Below are 25,155 nucleotides of genomic sequence, written 5' to 3'. Positions count from 1 at the left end.
TGAGACTTACATTTAGGTGTACAACAGTACCTCACTTCAACTGACGACAATAGTGGCTGAGATAACAATAATGACCAAATCTCTACAAAGACTGCGTCATAATGATAATTTGAATTTCAATGCCTGAATGCCAATAATAGTAATTCTGATCTACGAATGCCTCGAAAAACACTTTGTTTCACTATATCACACAAATATAGCTTCTGCGCTCTACTAGCTTTTTCACGATTGGCCCAAGTCCTGTGGAGGGGGCCGCTACCTTGTTATTATGTTTACCAAGTCACTTCATTATGCTCACTGTTCGTCCAGTAATTTGTTTTAAATATTTTTGATGACTAAACGTTATAACTTAAGCTTCCTGTGAACTCTCTGTATCTAGTGATTTTTTTATTACCAATCGTCTCGGCGAAATTCAAAACCGAATAGCGTCGTTGAGGCTAAAATGTTTCTCTTTTTGCTGATTAAGAACTTTTCTTTTTTGAAACTAGATTTAAACTTAATTAGAGGAAGTCGGAATTATCTTTAGAAAGAAAAAGATTTTATTTTTTTGTATTTTAAATATATCACATTTTACTCACGGTACAATATTATTACTTGTTGTATGTTTTTTTGCTATGATTGTTTATTTAATTTCTGTTCGTTTTGGGTTTCATTTATTCTTTAATAGTAATTTCTGGTCGTTTTTTGGGTTTGAATTTTAAGATGTATTTGTATATCCTCATCTTAAGTTTAAAATGGCGTTTAATTTTCTTTGAAAAACTTATTTTTTGGAAAGTTATATTTTTAATTAATTTTTGTTCGTTTTTGATTACAAAAAAATTCAAGTTTTTATGGCATGGGGGGGGGGTGCTTACTGTCAGATTATTCTTGACTTTAAAAAACGCATCTAGAACTTTTAATTTAAATCAAATGAGGCTTTTTTCAAAGTCTATACGATAACCTCTTTGATAAAAACCTTATATATGAACAATAGACAGCTTGCATAACTTGTGGACAGCGATTGACAACAATGAATGGATTGAAAAATAGCTGCAATAAGGGGGTTTGGATCATTTCACTTGCTGACACAAAGGGATCACGACTGTTTGGAATTGACCTTAATAGGAATTTGTGTGCCAAAGCAATTTTGCATCGATCACAGAGTATGTATTTTAACCTTATAATTTGATAATTATAATAGATTTCCTATATGTTCTTCCCATACAAAACCCCTTCTCATAAGTTATAAACCCCCCTTCATAAGTTATGCCCCAGGGTATTAATTACAACGCCTACCCCTGGTCCCTGGTGGGCTTTGTCGACACCGGAGTTTTTTGTCATCAGAACTTTGAACTATTTTAACAAAATTTCTATCTAAAAATTTTCATCTGATGCATTTAGGGCGTGGAGGAGGGAGAGGGGCTAGTTGTCCTTCAATCTCTTTTGACTCTTAAAAAGTGAACAAGAACTTTCAATTTTCAATCAAATGAGCCCTCTCTAAAGTTTATACGAGCATCCCTTCCATAAGAAATAATATGAAGGATTCGGACAATCCTTAAATTACAACCCTTGTCCTGAGGGCTTTGGGGGAGTTGTAATCGTCAAAGACCAAATTTCCAGAACTTAAAACTACGTTTAATACAATGGCTGTCTTAAAATTTTGATTGCATGTGTTTGGGGAAAAGGTGGGCATGAGAGGGGGGTTAGTTGCCCTCAAATCACTTTCGACTATTAAAAAGGGTACTAGCCCTCGGAATTTCCAATCGAATGAGCCTTTTTTGAAGTTTCTACGACACCGCCTTCTATAAAAACCTTATATGCCCCCAAGGCATAACTTAAAACCCTTGCCCTGAGGGTTGTGGGGGATTGTCCTCCTCAAAAACATATTTTCTATCTAGAAATCAACTACACTGAACAAAATAGCTATCTCAAAAGTTTGATTGGATGTGTTTGGGAAATTGATGGGCGGGGGGGGGCTAGTTGCCCTCCAATCACTTTCGACTATTAAAAAGGGCACCAGCCCTTTAATTACCAATCGAATGAGCCTGTTTTGAAGTTTCTACGACAACGCCTTCTATTAAAACCTTATATTCCCCCGGGGCATAACTTAAAACATTTGCCCTGAGGGTTGTGGAGGAGTGCCCTCCTCAAAAATATATTTTCAATCTGGAAATCAACTACGCTGAACAAAAATGGCTATCTCAAAATTTTGATTGGATGTGTTTGGGAGAATGATGGGCGTAGGTGGGGGGGGGGCGCTTGTTGCCCTCCAATCACTTTTGACTATTAAAAATGGCACTGTCCCTTTGAATTTCCAATCGAATGAACCCTTTTTGAAGTTTCTACGACAATGCCTTCTATAAACACCTTATATGCCCCCAGGGCATAACTAAAAACACTTGCCCTGAGGGTTGTGGGGGATTGTCCTCCTCAAAAACATGTTTTCTATCTGGAAATCAACTACGCTGAACAAAATGACTATCTCAAAATTTTGATTGGATGTGTTTGGGAGAATGTTGGGCGTGGGGGGGAGGGCTAGTTGCCCTCCAATCACTTTAGACTATTAAAAAGGGCACTAGCCCTTTGAATTTCCAATTGAATGTGCCTGTTTTGAAGTTTCTACAACAACGCCTTTTATAAAAACCTTATATGCCCCCAGGGCATAACTTAAAACTCTTGCCCTGAGGGTTGTGGGGGAGTTCCTCCTCAAAAACATATTTTCTATCTGGAAATCAACTACACTGAACAAAAATGGCTATCTCAAGATTTTGTTTGGGTGTGTTTTGGGGGAATGAGGGGCGTTGGGGGGGGGGGCTAGTTGCCCTCCAATCACTTTTGACTATTAAAAAGGGTACTAGCTCTTTGAATTTCCAATCGAATGAGCCTTTTTTTAAGTTTCTATGACAATGCCTTCTATAAACACCTTATATGCCCCCAGGGCATAACTAAAAACCCTTGCCCTGAGGGTTGTGGGGGAGTGTCCTCCACAAAAACATATTTTCTATCTGAAAATCAACTACGCTCAACAAAATGACTATTAAAACCTTTGGATGGTAGTTGTTGGGGCTATTGATGGGCGTGGGGGGGCTAGTTGCCCTTCAATCACTTTCGACGATTAAAAAGGGTACTAGTCCTTTGAATTTTCCAATCGAATGAGCCTTTTTTGAAGTTTCTACGACAACGCCTTCTTTAAAAACCTTATATGCCCCCAGGGTATATCTTGAAACCCTTTCCCTGAAGGTTCTGGGGGATTGTCCTCCTCAAAAACATACTTTCTATCTGAAAATCAACTGCGTTAAACAAAATGGCTATCTCAAAATTTTGATTGGATGTGTTTGGGGAAATGATGAGTGTGGCGGGGGGGGGGCTAGTTGCACTCCAATCACTTTCGACTATGAAAAAGGGCACTAGCCCTTTAATTTCCAATCGAATGAGCCTGTTTTGAAGTTTCTACGACAACGCCTTCTTTAAAAACCTTATATGCCCCCAGGGCATAACTTAAAACCCTTGCCCTGAGGGTTGTGGGGGAGTATCCTCTTCAAAAATATTTTTTCTATCTGGAAATCAACTACGCTGAACAAAATGGCTATCTCAAAATTTTGATTGGATGTGTTTGGGGGAATGATGGGCGTGGGGGGGGGGCTAGTTGCCCTCCAATCGTTTTCGACTATTAAAAAAGGGCACTAGCCCTTTAATTCCCAATCGAATTAGCCTGTTTTGAAGTTTCTATGACAACACCTTCTATAAAAACCTTATATGCCTCAAGGACATAACTTAATACCCTTGCCCTGAGGGTTGTGGGGGATTATCCTCCTCAAAAATATATTTTGTATTTGTTCAGCGTAATCAACTACGCTGAACAAAATGGCTATCTCAAAATTTTGATTGGATGTGTTTGGTGGAATGGTAGGCGTGGGGGGGGGCTAATTGCCCTCTAATAATTTTCGACTATTAAAAAGGGCACTAGAACTCTCGATTTCCAATCAAATAAGCCCCCTTTGAAACTTTTACGACGACCCTTTTCAAATGAAGTGCCTCTGGGAAAAAAATAAATAATAATAAAACATTGGAGCCGTATGGCCTTTACTATAGGCAACGCTACAGCGTTGCCTCTAATTAAGGGCTGTTCAGCACACAGCTAAAGCTATAATTTGCACTATTAATCATAGAGAACAAGATGTTTTAAACAGATGAAACAACATACCATTTCCTTAGTTCTTCTCAGCATTTCTCCGTTTTTCCACCACGTAATGACAGCAGGAGGCTTTGAGCCTGCTGCCTGACATGTGATATCGTATCGGCGCCCTGCGGTTAGGGGCTGTCGGCTGCTTAAAATTCTTGTGGTTAGTGGTCGCACTAGAATGGAATAAGATATATTTCAGGATGTATGTAGTACCAACACAGAACTACTAACTAATTCTTTGCCAATCTGGTAACTTGTAATCTGATAATCCTGGAAAGAGTAATTCACAAGGCTGTCTGCTTCATAGAGGTAAGCTGGAGTTCTCAGACCTTCCCCCGATATCACGACTTTTCTGAATTGTCGGGCACGTCTTATTTAAGTTATGAAATGACATTTTTTTTTTCATTGGCCCCTCCCATCTCCCGGTAAAATTCCTGTGCGAAAACTAAATTAATAAAAACTCCATTTAAATTTCAAATAAGGAGCAACATTAAAACTCAAAAAGAAGAGAAATTATTCCATATATGAAGGAATTGCCCCCCTCCTTATAACCTTGCTCTTTACGCTAAAGCCCTTTGTACTTTTAAAAAAGCTTCCTATTCTAATTAAACGACCCTTGTGTTTCAGGAACCCGTCTTAAAAAAATGGGGCAAACAGTCAAATTTTAGTGCAAAGAGCAAAGTATTGAGGAGGGGGCAATCCCTTCATATACGGAATAATTTCTGTTCATTTTTAGTTTTAATGTTGCTCGTTACTTTCAGCTAAAAAACTTGTTTGTTTTTAATTCAGTTTCTGATCGTTCCTCAAATAATACCGGTAAATCCGGCTCACCCTCCATGAAAAATCCTTCCCCTCACGGAAAACTCCTACGTAAAATATAACCCCCCGTAAAATTCGCTCCGGACAGTTCCATCCTCAATGAAAATCCCCCCACCCCTTTTAAATCTCTTTTGGACGATTCAGGCTGAAAAATTCTACTTAGCCTACTTTCATTTCAAAAACACTTTAATTTGTAATCATTTTCTCGATCTCTCCAGAAATCCCTCTTCCGTGGACACTTTTTCCTGGAAATCCAAACACGCTGAAAATAGCCCACCGTTAACTCCCCGGAACATCTCCAGATGCAAAATTGAGTTGTCAAAGAGAAATAAAAACCAATGAAAAGCTCATCCCTCAGAAATTTCCCTCCCCACGGAAAATTCTCCCTATGGAAACCCACTTACATGCAAAATCCCCCCCCTCGAAAAATGTCTGTATACTTCCCGATAACAAACAATACACGTATAGCCTACAATGGGTAAATTTCGTAACTTACAAGCCACTCTACACGGGTTTTGGGGGTCAAGTTACCCCTAAGGACATAGTTATTTGATCTTTTAACTATGCTAAACAAAATGACTGTATCAAAATTTTGACCTAATGACTTTGTGGAAAAGGGGCGTGGGAGGGGGGCAGTCACCCTCCAATCTTTGTGGTCACTTAAAAAGGGCACTAGGACTTTTAATTTCCGTTCGAATACACCCTCTCCCGACCTTCTAAGACCATTATTTCGATACGATCAATCCTGTGGAAAAAAAACAACAACAAAAAAAAAAACAAATAAACACGCATCCTTGATCTTTCTTCTGGCAAAAGAAAATAAAAAAAAAATGCAAAATTCCACATTTTGATATATAGGAGCTTGAAACTTCTACAGTGCGGTTCTCTGACATGCTGAGCCTGATGGCGTGGTTTTCATTAAGATTCCTTGTTCTCTAGGGGGTGTTCCCCCTTTTTTGAAAATGAGGCCAATTTTCTCAGGCTCGTAGCTTTTGATGGCCAACACTAAACTTGATGGAACTTGTATATTTTGAATCAGCATGATATAGCTATTTCTTTTGATGTATCTATTTTTTCAGGAGTATCATTTTATTTACAAACAAATTTACCAAAATAAGTGCGAATGAACCAAATTGATATCAAAATTCCCTTGTTTAGAGTTTCGATTACTATTAATCCAAGTCGCCCCTTATTTACAGTTCGTTAACATGAACTGTTTGAACACGTTTTCATTTTAACACGTTTGGAAAAAGTGTATTTTTTAGCCTTTCATAATCTCCTATACGGGCGGAACATTTCCTGTTGTTTTCATAGGCGAGTTGATGGCACCAATCTCACCTTCAATATCACTAGTCCTACTTCCAAGCTTTCATCCGGCCTTAAGCCTGCTCTTCAACGGTGAACAAAATTATTTGGTGCGTCGACCCTAGTTCGTCAGACCTAGTAGGCCTGACTTTTTAGAAAGATCAATATTTTTGTTGCAAAATTAAAGCACCATTTGTTGCAAAATTTATTGCAATATTTTTGTTGCAAAATTAAAATTAATTGTTGCAAAATCAGACAGTATTTTTGTTGAAAAATTAAAGCATGACAGAATGAGGCAGAAAAATTCAATTTAAATTTGAACCGAGCTAGAATCAGTTTGAATCAGTTTGATTCAGTTAGAATCAGCTTGATTACCTTGGTGAGCTATAATAAATTAAATAATAAAATAGTTAATGGTGCTTTAAATATAGGTAAAGGTGCAGAACAACAGGTTGTTGTTAACTTGGACAGCTGCAAATTAAAATTTATTATTAAACATTAATTATTTACTATTTATTTGTTTCTGCAATTGTTTATTTATTTACTATTCGTGCAATGTACACCTAAAGATGTTACATCCTCGTAAGTAATTAAATTAAAAAAAAACAAGTTTTTCAAACTGAAAGTAAGGAGCGACATTAAAACTTAAAACGAACAGAAATTATTCCGTATATAAAAGGGGCTGTCCCCTCCTCAACGCCTCGCTCTTTACGCTAAAGTTTTTTATTGTTTTAAAAAATAAAGTTGTGAGACAGAGTCAAACTTTAGCGTAAAGAGCCAGGCGTTGAGGAGGGGACAGCCCCTTTTATATACGGAATAATTTCTGTTCGTTTTAAGGTTTAATGTCGCTTCTTACTTTCAGTTTAAAAAACTTTTTTTAATTTAATTTCTGATCGTTTTTTTAGTTAATGCAGCTTTTATTTTGGCTCACCGTCATTGAATCAGTAAAAAAAATTTTCATAAAAATTTTACTCTTCTTTTGCTAAATGGCTGTCTCTAAATTTTGTTCTGACGTAATTTACAAATTAACTTACGAAACGAACTTCTATATTTGTATATTTTTCTTCTGACAAAAAATACGTTGCAGATATAGTTGTGGATTTTTGCAGATATGAGCTTGAAACCTATGTAATAGGGTTTTCTGATATGCTGAATCTGACGGTGTGATTTTCATTAAAATTCTTTCACTTGTAGGGGATGTTTCCTCCCTCTTTGTAAAATCAGGTAAATTTTCTCAGGCTCGTAGCCTTTGATTAGCAATACTATACTTAATAAAATTTATATATTTAGAAGCAACATTATAAGCCCATTCTTTTGATAAATTTATTGGCATCAAAACTCCGTTTTTTAAAGTTCCTACTGCCATTGACCTGTATCGCTTGTTTTTTTTACGTATATGTTATTACGTATATGAGGGGGTTCTCCCCTTAGTCAATACCACCATTACTTTCACCTCCCCTTACTTTCAGTTGAAAAACTTGTTTTTTTATATTTAATTTCTGATTTTTTTTTAAAATAATGATGGGAAATCCAGCACCCCCTTTATAACAATGTCCCTTCCCCCATGAAAACTTCCTTCATGAAAATATCCTACCATATAACCCCCGACCCACCCCCAACCCCCACTACCAGAAAAAATTCCCCCCGAAAATGTCTGTATACTTCCCAATAACCAATACTATAGGTTAACATTGGGTAAAGTTCATAACTTTCAGCCCTCCCCCTGGGGGTTTCGAGGGATTAAGTCATCCTAAAAGACATAGTTATAATATTTTCGACCATGCTGAACAAAATGGCTATCTTAAAATTTTGATCGGGTGACTTTGGGAAAATAATGAGCGTGGGAGGGGGCCTAGTTGCCCTCCATTTTCTCTGGTCACTTAAAAAGGCCACTAGAACTTTTAATTTCCGTTCCAATGAGTCCTCTCACGATACTTTAGTACCACTGGGTCGATACAATCACCCCTGGAAAAAAAAACAACAAACAAACAAATAAACACGCATCAGTGATCTTTCTTCTGGCAAAAAATGTAAAATTCCACATTTTTGCATATAGGAGCTTGAAACCTCTACAGTAGGGTTCTCTGATACGTTGAATAAGATGGTGTGATTTTCATTAAGGTTCTATATCTTTTAGGGGGGCTTTCCCCCTTTTTTCGAAAATCAGCCAAATTTTCTCAGGCGCGTAACTTTTGATAGGTAACTTTAAACTTGATGAAACTTGTATATTTGAAATCAGAATTAAAATCTGATTCTTTTGATGTATCTATTTGTATCAAAATTCCGTTTTTTAGAGTTTCAGTTACCATTGGGCCGGGTCGCTCCTTACTTACAGTTCGTTACCACGAACTGTTTGATAGAAAGTAATAGTGTAATAAGTAATAGAAATAATTAATAATATTAATAAGTAATAGAAAGAATCCATAAAGAAGCGGATTAGTTAGAAAGTTTAATACATTGAGTTTCTCATTTATCTACTTTTTATTGGAGATAGTATCTATAAAACTTGTCTTAATCTGTGTTGGAATGAATCAAACTCCTTGCTCCAACAAAAAAGAAAGTGACAAGTTCTTTGGCTAAGTAAACTGAAAATTACAGATCCTTTCAAATTCACCTACTGAATTTTTTCGAGGGGAGGGGGCAAGCCGGCAAAACAATCACCGAAAGAGGGTAAGATTTGAAACATTTTTGTACATGCCAGAAAAGTGTCATGTGTTCCAAGAATGTTACAAAATATTGCACATTTTAGGTCTTCCGCAAAATGCCCCCTGTCATCATCTGCTGGAGCCCTTGGTAGCCGTACAGAGAAGGTTTTTGTATTCAATCAATGCTCTATGTATAAATTTTTCCAAATGACCTAAAAAATTATATTTAAAAACCAATAGCCGATATCAACGAGCCAGTTACAGAAGGCCTTTTAAAAAAGGGAAGTATAGCATTAGAAATATGTTCATAATTTATACCTGAATGAATTGCCTCGTTTCGTATGATTTCATCTTTAGTCCTGGTTGAACCCAGGGTTACCACCCCTAGTAATTTATCACTATTTTTGGTGATTTTTATATTGCCTAAACAAAAATCACATCACTAGATTATTGAAGAAAATCACTAAAATCTGACAATTTTTTTTATCGGGCAGCAACCCTGGTTGATCTTCATTGAAGTAATGATTCTAGGACTGTTTTAATTTTTCAATTCTAGGTCACTTCATAGGAGCTGTGTAAATTTGTATTTTGGAAGTTAGGACAACTAAACTGATTAATGCTTACAAAGAGTAACGTTTAAATAGCACTAAACTGCCAACAAAATCCTGTAAGCTAAATATCATTAAAAAAAAATTATTCTCTCAATCGCTAAAAAAAATGAACGAAACAAATGAATTAAGATGGCAATTTCATTAGTCATAAGCAAAATAAGCATAATTGAATAATGCTGCTTCGAAAAAAGAAAAAAATAGTAATACCATATCATCCCAGCTGCTTTCATAGGAAATGAATGGTGAAAACTTAAGAAAACAAAATGTGCCTTCTTAGGAATACCAGTACACGTCATTACAGCAAAATATATGTAAAGGCCAAAATTAATTTATTCAAAGATAATAATGGATTCTAATGAGCGATGTTAAAACTGAATTTGTCAGATAAACTTAGATTCTTTAAGCATAGCTTTATAGCCAGTTTTTATCCTTTTTTCTGTGACATGTTATTTCCTTTAAACTTGAATTTAAGTGACAACCCAGAAAGTTCCCCACCACGGACAATTCCCCCTGAAAAATTCCTCCAGAAAATTCCCCCTGCAGAAAATTACACTGGAAAATTCCCATATACATAATATTAAGCAGCCAAAGGGAAAGTATGCCAAATAAAAAGCATGATGAAAAGAAGAAGTTTTCGGTTATTCTCCTATATTCAAAATATAAGTCGAAAATCTGGTATAGAATGTCCTATAGTATTTATTTTTATATTTTTATTTCTTTTTTTCGTGTTTTTTGAGGACAGGGCAGACCTATCGTAGCAGGGTAAGGCGAATATTAAAGATAATAATTTGATAATATGATATTAGTTGTAATTGCAGTAGTGTTTCCCTATGATAGAAGTGCACAGAAATAGAGGCCGGACTAGGAAGTACGAATAATTGCTTCCCGTGGACTTGTTCTGGTACCGATATCTATAGTACCTGATACCATTTCACCCCTTGCGATCCAGATAGCTTCCACTAGGCGTTTGACTGTTCGTCCCAATTTTTAAGAATGACTCCTGAAACACAAGGGTCGTTTAATTAGAATAGGAAGCTTTTTTAAAAGTGTTAAAACTTTAGCGCGAAGAGCAAGGTATTCAGGAGGGGGGCAACCCCTTCATATACGAAATAATTCCTGTTCGTTTTAAGTTTTAATGTTGCTCCTTAGAATAATTTTTTATTTAATGTGATTCAGGGTCAAAGAGAGGTCACACGTCTTGCGAAGTTGAAAAGCTCACTACATCGAAGGAATGAATGGAAATATTTACCGAAAATGATGTACAAGAAGGGTTGGCTCACATCTTTACCGCATTGCGGAAGTTCTTAGCTCCTGACCCCACTTAAAGAGAAACTGGAACAGGTGAGGCAGTGACGGTTTTGTACGACGAAACAGACAAGACTGTCGTTTTTAATAAATGGTGTTTAAAGCAAAACACGAGAAAACTGCCACCCGGTGGCTTTTGAATTATAGATTCGACTGGAGTCATGGCATATTTTAATATCATGTTTTCTGGAATCACAGCATATTTTGAAGTCATGTCGGTCTCAGACGCTATACGCTATGCACTGGATGGCCAGAGAAATAATATTCCTCCTGAAGTTGAATAGCCCATAAAAATGGAGGAAAAAAGAGGGAAATTTGCTGTAAATGGGACATAAATAAGTTTCTCTGAAAGTTACGCCACAAAGGCAAAGTTCTAGCTCCTGATCCAACTTGGAAGGCGTCATAACATCTAACCGTCAGGGCCACTAACGTCAGGACATTGACAAAATCCGTCATAGCATCGACAAAAAAAATCGTCAGAGCCACTAACCGTCATAACATCTAAAATTTTTAAACTTTAGTTTTTTGGGGTTTAGGGGGGGGGAAGGTACCTAATTTAGATTAGGTTACGTATTTGATATATGCTATGCTTTACCCCCCCCCCCTGATGTGCAAATATGTAGCCGAAATTTGTTTCTAAACTGTTATATACTTATTATTATTATATAAACTTGTAAATTTTTTGTCGATGTTATGACGGTTAGATGTTACGACGTTTAGTGCTTGTGACGGTTAGTCGAAATGGTAGCATCCTGATCCAGCTTACACATAAACACACAATAACAAACTGAAACAGCTGACGTAGAGACAGTTTTCAGACGATCTTGGAAAAAAGGAGAAGGTGAAGAGCCTCTAAAATATGGAATGCAAATACGCTGATTTGGTTTTTCTTTGGGTCAAGACCCGGAAATTTCCCTACTGAGGCAAAGAATTCGGAGAAACTCTATTTTATACAATTATTAATAAATTGAGAGAGGTCCGGAAGAGGAGAAAAAATTGGAAAATTTGTCGGAAGTAGGCTACAAATAGCGTTTCTCGGAAGTCTTTGTCTTCATTGGAAATTACTTCGCTTCTGGACCTTATTTAAAGAAATAAATTTTTAAAAAATCTTTTCATGGCATTTTTAAAGGTTTTCATTTTCTTCTCCTTCGTTCTAAAGAAAAAAGGAGCTTGTAAAATCAGAGGAAGAAATTTGGATATTAGTGAAAATGGGAAACAAATTGGATTTTTGTGAAATCTTTGCCTCAAAGGGATATTATGTAGTACCTGGCCCCACTTAAAATAATAGCAATCAAAATACATAAAAATGAAACATCTAACGTAGTGATGGTTTCCAGACGATTTTAAGGCAGTACCACAATTCTGTCTGTTTTGCCACTTTGAACCGTGAATAAATAAGAAAGCCTAATTAGTTAAATTTGACGGTTCTTTTCGTCCGTAAAAATACAAATATTAACGATTTTTCGATCCCCAAAGACAACTACACCTTAAAAAGAAAAGCTACACCTTCTTCAGCCATTTGGTAACATATATTTTTTAATAAAAAAAATTTAAACATCTAACGTAGTGATGGTTTCCGGACGATTTTGGAAAAAGAAAGAGATGGTAGAAGACTCTTTAATATATATAAAATGCTAATACACCGTTCTAACTTTTCTTCACGTGGGGCGCCAAGAGCCTGGAGGTCCTCATTGAGGAGAGCGATTCAGGAAACCCTATTGTGCATAACGTGATTAGTAGTATGAGGGAGGACTTTTTAGAAGAACCATTTTAAGATTTTCTACCCCAGAGCACACGAAATATAACTTCATCTTCTTCCTCTTTATGTCGCACAAAAGCGATTTGTAATTTATGTCACAAGAAAATTTTCCATGGATCTCTCCAACTTTTCCTTCCAAAAAGTAATAGCTTTACAATTTTTGTGAGTGGACAACATTGATTGGCAATAAAAAAGTAAGAAAGAGATGTACAAACTGCAATAATCAAGTTTTCATTAGGAAAATCATGAAAACCTTTCATTTCTTTTCAGAGTATCACCATAAAAAATTAATTTATTTTATCTACAAGCACTAAACGTCATAACATCTGAACGTCAGAAGCACTAACCGTCATAACATCGACAAAAAATTTAAAAGTTTATATAATAGTAATATATAATAGTATATAGTATATAATAGTATAGTATATAATAGTATATATATATAGTATATATAGTATAATAGTATATAACAGTTTAGAAACTATCCCTCCTGAAGTTGAATAGCTAATAAATAAGAGCCTAAAGTTTACTAGGGTATGAAATCTTTGAAATATTTTCTATGAAATCTTTGTCGCCATGGGAAAGTTCTTAGCTATTGACTACACTTAAAAAAGTGCCCTATGATGGATGGATGATAGACTATCTATCAACAAGTGAAATTACATAATTTTTATACAGTTCTGAAAAAGGCTTATGTCAGCTTTGCCTCTCACTTAGACTATCTGTCTTCCACTTAGCCATGGTTAACGGCAACTTGATTTTAATTCTTTGCATTCTATATTTTAACGGTTTTGTTTTCTTCTCTTTTTTCGAGATCATCTTAAAGCTGTTGGTACGTCCAACATCGGATTTATAGGAATTCTAACTACCTTGTTTTGACAAGTCTAACTGTGCATTTAACAAGTAGTTTTGTGATTAAGATCTCCAAGTTTTATTGTATTGGGTTTGAAAAAACACACTGTGAAAACTGCCACATTGTCTACACTTGCAAGATTAACTACTTATCAAGCTGTGAAAGAGCTTCCTTGTCTTCCTATTTGTCTTATATTTTTTTTTTCAACTGTCAATCCTTTCAAGAGGAGATAATAGCTCTTTATCTGTTACATCAATCTTGAACATGAAAATGTGGTTTTTTCGTAAAAAAAGATTTTATATTAAAAATTGTTTTTTGTTAATTACAAAAGGTTTCTAAATGCATCAATTTTCTTTAAAATGAGCCATTAAACAGCTCTCTATTATGTTCCAGTGCCTCGCTAGCTGTGGGAAAAAATGGAACGAAAAAAAAACCTGCTGTCGATGTGGAATATCGTAGTTCAAGCAACTTTTCTTGTTTTTCAAGCCCAAAATACTTTCTTTTTTGTTCAAGCCAAGGGACAGTTAGTTTCCTCAATAGAATTTTGGACAAAGCGGTTCTAATAGTGTGCTTCGTTTTTTGATCTGATTCTAGTTTTAGGAGTTATGGGCTATTATATTTCTTATCACTGAACGTGATCGTCTCTTACTGGGTTGCTAGCTACCGCTGCAACCCGGATTACACCTGCTATAATACAAATAAAACTAGCAGCCAGTATTTTAAATAATCTAAGCTAAATAATTTAGGTTACCTGGAAATATCCAGGCACGTTGATTGTGGAGAAGGGTCAATTGCTCCCTAGATTGTTTTCCCTTCTAAATTTGAAAATACCCTTTTTCGTATTCAGTGAACAAATCGAAAAATGAGACAATTATCTCTCCAAGGCACTGAAAATCACACTTTGCGCTCATTCTAAATTTTTGTGAATCGATGCCCCTGGAAATAATCTCTTAGACAAGATCGCCACTTAAGACAATGCATGGTTCCCCACTACCTAGATAAATAGAGAAAATGACTTGGACTGACAGACGCACATTCAAGGAAGTTCTTAAGACCCGATACCTTCTCCTAAACTCTATTATTCCCCCGCGCCTTGGGATAAAACTATCGTCTTGGTGATGCATGTATTAGTGCTTATGTGCAACACAAATTCAACACAAGGGTAGTCTCAACCATAGCATCCACTTTTACGTCATTTACTTATATCTTGAGGTGGCACCCCTTCTTTTAAGTTCATCTAAATATAAGCTTAAATATAACAGACAAGTGTGATGTGGAAGAATAATTATGTCTCCAATTCCAGTTTCAGTTCCAGCCATCCACTGAGCCAATACTATGAAATTTCTAAGGCTTACTGTTGGATAATGAACTAAACTTGTTTAAAAAACAGAAATTTTTGCTTTTTTTTAATGATTTTCATTCAATCTAAAAATGTGCTTTACAATCGAAAAATCAAAGAGATTTTTTAAATGTAATTTGGTAAATGAATAAAGCTGAATCTCAGCTATCGAACGATCGCAGAATTTTTGTCTTACGTTGAAAAATTAAAATGATTGGATTGTAGAAATGTAGCCAACCGAAAACTTGTACAACAATTTTTCAGCTGAGGTGGGCTGTAACCCCCCTCCCATCCACAGGAACATTTACAAACCCCTATAACAGTTGATCTATAACTATACAATACTGAACATTAAATGAATAAAGTTCAATATGTAATTCCATATTTTTGTAGAGAGGAGACTGAAATCTCCGCTAACGGGTCCCAAATCTGATGAATTTGATGATCTAATTTTTTATCAGCATTGCGCTCTCCCTTTCTTGGAGGGGGAGTGTAGGCCATACACCATAATAGCATACAGTGGGTACCTGAAAGGATTATATATACTGAGTACTTTCAAAATCAGTTAGTATGATTCTGATCCCTGCAAAAACATGATGAGGATAAAGTAGACGTGTATTAAAAAAAAAAAAAAAAAAAAAAAATTCTTCGCTGAAAAGAGATCCATAATAACATTGAAGTGGTTTAATATAATTGCAGTTTTTATCATACACAGCTCTGTGGCATTAAGCGCAAATTTCATCCTAAACAATGGTGGATGTCCCTCTCGCATGATTTCGTTTTCTTGAGGATAAGACAAAGTACACAGAAATTGCCTGCATTGTAAAGCAAAGCAAAGAAAATTATACATAATAGAGATGATTGAGTAAAATTAGCACTATCTAGCTTATTTGGACTCCTTGGGTAATTATGAAAGCTTTAATATGAAGAAAGTAGTTATTTGTATGCAGAGAAGCTAAGCCAAAGTACTATAAGATAGAAAAGGATTTAAGTGTCAGATGAGACTCCCAAAGATAAACAGAATTACATTTAGCATACAAATATGTTTGAGAAGTGGGAAATCTATTTTACAAATAGCGTCTTCACTGCCGCCATAGATAATTCAGAAACACTGGAAAAAAGGGCTTCATGGGCAGTAAAGACAGCTATATAACCAGTAAAACATTGATATTGATCTTTTAATCTTGGAGGACCCAAGAGGGTGCATTTTGTAGTCCTACGGTAACTGTAGCCACTAATTTAACCTTAATTCTTCATTTCTCCCAGGAGAGTTAACGACTAATATATGAGTGTTGTGATTATAATACTTTCTTTCAAAAAAGGGAAAAAACAAAATGTACATGGAATTTCGGCCGGACACCGCTTGATACACCACGTTTTTTTCTTTTTTTCGTTCTTTTTTTTCGCGATCATGTCGTAAATGTGAAAACCATTTTTTCCTTGATCTTGCATTCCTCACAGCTGAGGTAGCGATAAATATTTAATTTTTATGCTTATAATTTCTTCTTTTGAAAAAGGGAAAAGAATGCACTGGGGTCCCAGCCGGACCCTCCTTTATATATTAAGTTGTCAGTTCTTGTGATCCAGCCGTAACTGCAACAACTAATTTAGCCTTGATTTTTTCCCCTCTCGTATGAGGTAACAATGAATATTTTATTATTATGCTATTAATTCATTCTCTGACAAGAAAGTAAAAAATATGTTGCTAAGCTGTTCTCATAGGGAGGATTACCATGGCAGTACATGTGCAATCACGCTTTGATTCTCATGATCCACAGATGCCAACTGGTCCTCTCTTTGAGAACATCTTGGAAAACAGTTTTCCACAATTATTTCCGAATTGGTGAAATGTCAGTTGTTACGACATATTACCAGATATTATCTTTAAGTGTAACAATGACGAAGTATTCACTTCAGAGGCGTGCACAGGAGGGTTCGGAGCCCCCCCCCCACCGAAATCCTAAATTTTCTTAAATATATGGGCACTTCTTGTTGAGATTACAGAATTAAATTTGTTTCTTTTATTATTGCATCTCTTCCCGAAAAGTATTGATTATTAGACCCCACGAAAAAAGGAAAAAAACCCTATAGCTTATTTGTGACTTATTTATTCTCTTGACTACCATTTTCTCCTCATATTGCCAAAAATTTACTATAGATTCATTGAAAAAAAAAATCGCGCATCCGAGCCTAACAGAGCGGGTTGAGGGGTACCGAAAATGCTTGGGTTGCAGTGATATGATATAATCATTGATTTGTCAGATTCCGAAATTTTATTTGTAATGAATCGAGACTGAAAACAATTGTTATTGATTTAATTAATCCAGTTGAGATTCGATAAAAATGGCTGATTCTATAATATCACAAACTGTAAAAACTATGATGGGCTAATCAAAGTTTGTACATTTTTTGAGAAAGTAGGTTACCATGGGCGTAGGGAGGGGGCAGCTGCCCCTCCTAGACCTTCAAATTTACATTATATATGGCTGATAAAGCAGATGGTTTGGAAAAAGCAGCTGATAAGACTCCATCATACTATCGACTGCCCCCCTCCCTAGACAATATGCTGCCTAATGCTGCCTACGCCCATGTAGGTTACTATGATTTCTGAGTTTACCAAGTATTGGATTTAAAATAACTATCCCCCTCCCCTTTCTATTGTGTGAATTTGCGTAAAAATATGGTCTTGTAGGACATCTCTCCCAGTACTTAAGCCCCTCCCCAAAATAGAAAATTTTGTAACGCTCATGATCTTGTGGCCTCAAAGTTTTAGAGATGCAACTTAGTAAAAATGTGATAACCATCTTTCCTTGCAATACTGAAAGAAAGATAGTATTAATTCTATCTATACCCAAAGACCTGCGAAGGTATTTTCAAAAAAAGGGGTTTAAAACAGCAGGTTGGAACGGTAGCTTTCCCATTGATTGATTTAAGCGAATCCCTACAGACGATATGTCCAACTGTTAACTGTTTGAGGGTGGCTTCTGCAAAACTAAAACACCCCTTCCGCAAGCACTGGTCACAAATGGTGACATATTTCAAAGAGGCTTTGAATGAAACCACTATTATTTACATTTTCAACCCTTGGTGCAGTTATTTCATTGCATGGTGTCGAAGTTTTGAAAAACTGACTGACTGCCTATGTGAGGACAGTTTGAGGAAAGGGTATACAGCCTGCTGGCCGATAATTGAAATTGAAAGCATTTAAAGGATGGCAAACAGAACCCACAAATGAAGCGTAAAGAAAACATTCGGACCTTTTACTTTTAATACAGATCTTTGCCATAATTTATTAAGCCAGCTACAACCCAAAAACCGTTAACGTCAACCAGAAGTTGTTCGTTTCACTTTCACTTGAGAATTTTATTATCCCTTTGTCTTGCTGGCAAAGAGAAAAATCACAGCAAAGGGTACTGGAAAGTGAATACACAAAGTGAAATCCTTCAAAAACGATTTTTAGAGTTTGGGATAAAATACATTTCCCCTGTTACAAACACGCACTAGGATAAAGAATCAAGAGTTTGTTCCCAAAAGTCGCATTGTAGGAGGAAGACAAATTGTTTGGATAATCTGCACGAGGAGACACCCCCTACTGAATATCTGAAAAATAACTTCGTAATTGTAAGACGCTGGACATCCATTTAGAATGGTTTCCCGAGGGGTAATATCCCTGAAAATCTGTCTATTGATTCCGATAAAAGGAAGTTCAATAGAAATAATTGTAGGGAGGAAAGGTAGGTGATTAGTTGACTTTTCACATCAAGCCCAAGTTTTTAGCGGCCTGGTGCCAAGAATTTTTTCAGAAAATAAATCGTGAAGAAAAGAAGAAAAAAAAATCAAGTATGAAGATTACCAGTAGTTGCGAGACATTTTTCTAAAAATCAGGATTATCTGGGGCCAGACTCGAAAACCATTTATGACAGCCTCGTACACAGAAATCATTTTCGAGGGGCAACCAATAGTTAAACCAACAAATTTCATTTTATAATTTGAATGAGAGATACCCAAAAATTTCAGGGGGTTTTGAGCCCAAAGGCCCCCACATGTTTGTATGTTCCTGTCTTGTTTGTATATATCTTTTAATATCTCAATGAGAAATCACTGTGGGTTTAATACTTTATGTAGAGTTAGAAAAGCAATATTTTTGACCGTTTGAAACTCCCAAACAACCTTTATAAATAAGGGAAATTAGGTGAAATAGGAAATCCGGTTTCCGCCTTGTAGGGACAAATAGTGACTGAAGAGAGACAAAATGTGAGGAAAAGGCCCGGGAGATCCATTTCTGGAAATGGCAGCTGGAAGGGGCAGAATAGGAAGATAAGTCTGCGAACAAAGATTAGAACATTAGAAGCTTAAGTCATGACAGCAGTCAAGTATGGTTCGGAAACGTGGGCGCTCGAGGACGGAGCAAGATTTTTTATATGTTTTTCAGAGGAATTTTCTACGGATCCTTTTGGGTACCCGTCTGACAGACCGTATTTAAAACTATTAGTTGTGCAAAAAATATGGTTCTATCCCAATTTCTAAGGCTAAAATAAGAGAAAGGTTGAGATGGCTAAGAAATGTTTTGCGGATGAGGGATGGCACATTGCCAAAGATCATTTTGTTCGCCCAACCAACTAGGGCCAAACGAAAAGCAAGTAGTCCGGATGGGGGGATATGAGATCGTATGGAAGGTAATGGAAATTGGAACTTACTGGGAGGATGTAGAGAGAGAGGCTTTGAATAGATTGGGATGGGGAAGGGGCGTGCTTAGCTGTGTTGGCCTCAGGGACTTGGTGTTGCCATGAGTTGTTAGTAGTAGCAGTAGTAGTAGTATTCTATAATATTCTCTTGACCGTCATATCTAGGAAGAAAACTTTGATACCGCCTAAAAGTTCTTTGATGTATGTATCAATGCTAAGTGCAAATCTAAATGTGAGAAGGGGCAAAACTTCGGAGTATGGAAAGCAACAGTTGGAGTGGTGTAACTGAGCCCCTAGATTTTGATATTTTTTGGAAAAGGAAACTAAAATAGCGGATCATTTAAGGAATCGTGATGATTAGAATAGCCCGATACAGGAGTGTGGAATCAAACTGGACTAATTTTAAGAATAAGGTAAGAAGGCTAAATTTACTATCTCCAAAGGACGTATCTGTTTATCCATGCTTACCAGGTGATAAAACCCACAAGGCAAAGAAACTTGATTCTTAGAGTAATAAGGAAGCTAAAATAAAAATATTTTGGCGTCCATATCCCCCTCCTCAATTCTTAGCTCTTCACACTAAAGTTTTTAGCACTTTTAAAACAGTTTCCTATTCTAATCAAATCGCCCTTGTGTTTCAGGAGTCGTTCTTAAAAAATTGGGACACATTGTCAAACTTTAGCGTACAGTGCAAGGTATTGAGAAGGAGGACAATACACTTAGGCCTATATACGAAACAATTTCTGTTTGTTTTTAGTTTTAATGTTGCTACTTACTTTTAGTTGAAATTTTTTTTATTATTATTATTTTGTTTAATTTCTGCTCGTTTTTCTAATAATGAGGGGATTCAAGTAGTAGATGGCGGTATTGGAGCCATATGTTCTATATGGGCGATGGCAGGCTCCCCCTTGGCGTCTGGCGTTGGTTCCCCCCGCATTAGAAGGCGTAGACGGCAAAAAGTGTTGTTGGTTGATGTCTAGAGAGAGGGGATTCACTGGCGGGTATATCTTTCGTAGACCTGTGGCCATGAGCTCCTCAGAAGTCTTCGTCGAGAGGCATTGTTGTCACTTAGATGCCCACAGGCGTAGGGGGAAGTGAGTCTAAGTAAGCAATAATAAACTTGATAGTTACCTCTTTTGCACACTAGTATCACTTCACAAAATTTAGAGAGGGGGTAAAATTTCTTAGGGGGAATCTAGGGGGGCACATGGTCATGCTGACCAATTCACTACCTAATTAAAACGAAAATAGAATAACTGATAAAACTTTAAGCAGATACTTTTATATCAGACTATTCGTCTATTCGAATACGGAAAACATTCAGACTTTCTTTGATATTAATATATTTTTTTCTAGGTTTCATCTGTTATTACAATTTCACTTCATTTTAGTTATAAATGAAAAACAAGTGTGGCCTAAGTAATTATCTAATTTACATGTCGCAAAAGTTTCACGAGTTATTGACGATAAAAAAGAAGTAGAAATACAGGTTTCCTCAACTATGACACTTCAATGCCAATTTCCCAATTAAAAATAAAATTTTAAATAAGCATAAAAATGCATGAATTTCTTTTGAAGTAGGGGAAGATTTCTTCAAAAGTCCTTAAAATACGGTATTATGTAATAAAAAACATAACTAAATATGAAAACGATGCTCTCGGGTGAGGCACCGTACAAAAGCCCCCCACCCCGCTCCTTTAAATGCATGATTGAAAGAAGATACGTTAGAGTTGATTGAAAGAAGAAAACGTACAAAATAAATTTATTGTAAGCAAACATCTGCCCAGAAATAAGTTCTAAATTCAGTCTCGTCACTAATTTTATATTACATTTTTTCAACATTTTGTCCCTGCTTTAAAGGATAAAGCTACGACCATTACACGGCCTTGGGCCTCGGCCAAATTTATGGCCTCTCCTTAATTCTAAATATCCCTGGATATTTACGTATTTCTTAATCAAATTACGAAAAAGAATCGGTTTTTCTATTAAACTCCCCAGTATGTTCCTGATTTCATTGCATATCTATATGCAAGGACGCAAGCACGATTATTTTCCCCTGGAAGACATTATAAAAATTACTTGATCATTGAACAGGAAGTGCCCAGAAATTCAAAAGATATTATAGTACTATAGCGACCACACTGTTGATCTTCATCTTATTAAAACCGGGTTCTCTGTGTCCACTCGGAGATAATCAACTTAGCCTGAGTGAGATAAACTACTATGCAGGTATATTTTAATTACATATTTTATGTATAGAGTTGGTTGGGTTAGGTTAGATGTTTAATACAATGGGTTCTGGGTAGCCTGCTTTCCATAATTCTCTGTTCTAGTTTCCATAATTTTGTTACTAAAGTATTATATTTTCATTATATTTTGGTATATTTCAGTATGACTTCTTGAATGTGGTCACTATAATACGTAAAAACCGTTAAAAAAAAATAGGATTTCGGGAGGAAAGCCGGCCCCCTCCTGAGTACGTTCCTACTAATTTGAATTTGTTTTTCTGGATGCGGCTAATGAAAATGTCATGTCAAATTTTTTCAAACCTTGTCCAAAACTTACTACCTCTTAGGTTGACATTATGCATGACAAAACCCACACTCAATCTTTTTTGCTGCCACTTTTGTGGAACTGATTATACTTTGGCTTCCTTTGAAAAGGTGAGGTGAATACAAAGTAGCGAATTAAGACATCTTTCCGGGAGCTCAAAGACAAAAAAACCATCACAACATGTCATTTATTATTTATACTGTGCCGCATTTTAAGGCTGTTGAAAAAAGTCAGAACGATTTAATTAGTTATGATGATTCTGAGCTGTTTGGTGAAGAATATTAAGAGCGTTCTTCAAACAGACTTGTCATAAGAAGAATGTCTTTATTTGAATTTCGTGAAATTATATGAATAATTTGTTAGAATACGAAAATGAAAATAAAATCTTTATAGCTGAATTCATTAAGTGGAAGCCGGGGGGAGGGCACCTATTTTCAAATACACTTACACAAAGTGGTAGGTGCCAAGTGTGGCGCAAACTGTCCCAAGCGTAGCGGAACTGTGCGGCACACATAGAGTTCTGATATGTACATCAAGAGGCAGAAAGTACACACCCCTCGGTGGAAATTTATAAAACCATATAAATCTTTAAAAATTAGGAAGAATTGGAAATTCTGTTTTCATGAAACAAACTCCCGATTTAGGTAGTAAAGGGAGCCTAATTAAACAAAAGAAATTTGGGTGAAAACCCAGCAAAATAAGCGAAAAGGAATGACAACAAACAACTTAAGAGAGTGTACTGCCCCTTTACTGCCCCTTCCAAATATTTTGGAAAATACGATTTTGGGACGTTGGATTTTGAAAAATACGTTTTTTTAGATATTTTTATCGAGAAATTTCTTGTTTAGCATTGCCATTGAAAAACGGATAAAAACGACAAATTTGCCGGCCCTTGGATTTTTAAAAGTATATTTTGGCACCCATCCCCGTTGGGTGCATACGATTTGGAAATTCCCCGCTTTCAAAACTCATATACGTGTGCCGCACGGTTCCACAACACGTGGTACAAATACTCAACGTGGACCCTCTCGTTTTCCGCTCTTTAAACTAAAGTTTACCTTCTTTCTCCCGTTCTTCAAGAATAAGTGCTCTAAACACAAGGGGCGGATCCAGGATTTTTTTCGGGGGGGGGGGTACTAATTTTTTACTCCGTTTTCGACTAATTTTACTGATTTTTACCTAGGTTTTACTAATTTTCGACTTATTTTCGACTCGGTCAAAAATATTTTTTTGGGGGGGGGTTCATACCGGGTAACCACCCCCCCCCCCTGGATACGGCCTTGCTCTAAAACAAGAACAGTGGGAGCAAAGTCAAAATAATTTTTCTTTAAGAGGCCATGCCGTACCTTAGAAGGTTACCCCCTTTCTCGTCAATTATAAACTGCTTTAGTTTGTGTGTGGTTGGACTATTTAAAATTGATTGACCTGTCTTGCCAGAACTTGTAGAGCTTGGATAAGAGATTTGAATAAATGACAAAAAAACTAAGATCCGACGCCTACTTCCGGGGAAATCCTAGAAAAAAAACAAAATATTCTTGTTTTCTGCCGGAGATAGAGGTATTCAATTTTAATGAAACTTTTATCATCAGAAAGTTAAAAAAAAAATTTTTTCGATTGAACGGAGCGGAGTTGTTTTTTTAAGTTGAGGAAAGGACAGTCCCTTAAAATGTTCTAGCATAGCCTACCTACTACGAAAACACTGAAAATCAGCTCAAAGGGATTGTTATTCAAGCAATTTGGTGGCTTTGGGAGTTCCCTGTGGTGACACCAGCTTTGATTAGCAATCTCGTAAAGAAAGAAGGTGTAGAATTTCACTGTCTTTAAAAGAAGGTTTCCAGAGAATGGTGAGCAATCAACGAATAAAAAATATCGTTTATCATCGTATATATTTTTTTTGTGCTTAGTATGAAATTAATTCCGGCATGTGATAGACAATTATGTGTGACAATGCTGAACTTTGAATAAACCTATTAAACTTGAATTAAAACCCCGGACTGGATTTCAGACTTGATTATGCTGATCGAATGAAAACCGTTGTTTGATCGTTATAATCATTTCATTCATATGCGACCTTGACCTGTTTTTCTTTTGTTGTTGTTTACTTCGGCAGAGGAGACATCCATGTGGAAGAGATCAATCGCGACAAAAAATTATGGCAACAGAAAACGTTCCCGAAGCTGCATAAATTTTGTATGGAAGCTTTATTGTTTAAAACTGTAGGCTGAAGAGTGCCACGCAATGTGGCGATCCACAAGCCATTTCCTACTCGATCTTCTTCTCACTAGTCAAGCCACAAATTCTTGACAGCTCTCGATGATGGCTGGTCCTCCTTGTCTTTGTGATGGTCAGCCGACAAGACAGGAAGGCTGACGCTCGCAAAATGATTTTAAGCTTCCACATTGCCTTACATATATAATTTGCCAGAAAATTATATTTACATATTGATAGCGATAGCATTATTTTGAAATAGCAAAAAAATTCAAGAAGAATCTTGTTATTTGAGTGTTGAAATTCATCGTTTTGTTCACCAAAATAAATATGTGTTATCTTGATGCAAATTATTGAATAAAATTCAACATCTATAAGAAACCCAAAGCCACTATCTCTAAACTAAAGTTTACCTTCTTTTTGCAGTACTTCAAAAATCAATACTCTAACACAAAAGTAAGGGGAATAAAAAAATTTTTAAGTCAACTTTAGTGGCAATCTTATGTAAAGTGAAAAATAGTGGCCTGTACTTTTTCATCTTGTGGCTCAATAATATAAATGCGTATTTGGTCTAAATAGTGACATTTTTAATTCATTATTTTGAAAGGCCGTCGGTAGGTAAAACAAGAAACGTGGCTAGGGTTTTCAGTGCCCCGAGACAGTGTCAGTTTTTGCCTCCCCCCCTCCTCACCATCACTACCACAATATGACTAGTTCAAAGTATTGACGAAAAAAATATAAGTCAGGCACCCCTGTAGTGGCTGCCCCCTAGGACAGCCGACCTCCTTGCCCCCTAGCTACACCGCTGGGTAGAACACTTGCAATTGGTAGGTAAAACACATGGTATAATAAGTGTAAAAATTCTAGCGAAAAACAATTAGAACGGGTAGCTTACAGGCAGTACTTATAAA

The 25,155-nt window shown here is 36.3% G+C and overlaps 1 protein-coding gene across 1 annotated transcript in view; it reads right to left on the bottom strand.

The window, feature by feature from the left end:
- LOC148951571 (adhesion molecule nephrin-like) overlaps window positions 1-25,155 on the bottom strand; it is a 286,912-nt gene that overhangs the window by 98,617 nt on the left and 163,140 nt on the right. The window contains exon 6 of the mRNA XM_089091200.1: window positions 4,184-4,335. Coding sequence (XP_088947326.1) covers window positions 4,184-4,335 — 152 coding nt within the window. The remainder of the gene's footprint in view (window positions 1-4,183; window positions 4,336-25,155) is intronic.

The sequence above is a fragment of the Artemia sp. Qi Xiang Cuo genome, chromosome 6 (genome assembly GCF_049724085.1).
Source record: "Artemia sp. Qi Xiang Cuo chromosome 6, ASM4972408v1, whole genome shotgun sequence".
NCBI classification, from domain to species: domain Eukaryota; kingdom Metazoa; phylum Arthropoda; class Branchiopoda; order Anostraca; family Artemiidae; genus Artemia; species Artemia sp. Qi Xiang Cuo.
Note: the sequence above shows the minus strand (reverse complement) of the source record. Positions and strands in the feature narration are given on the sequence as shown.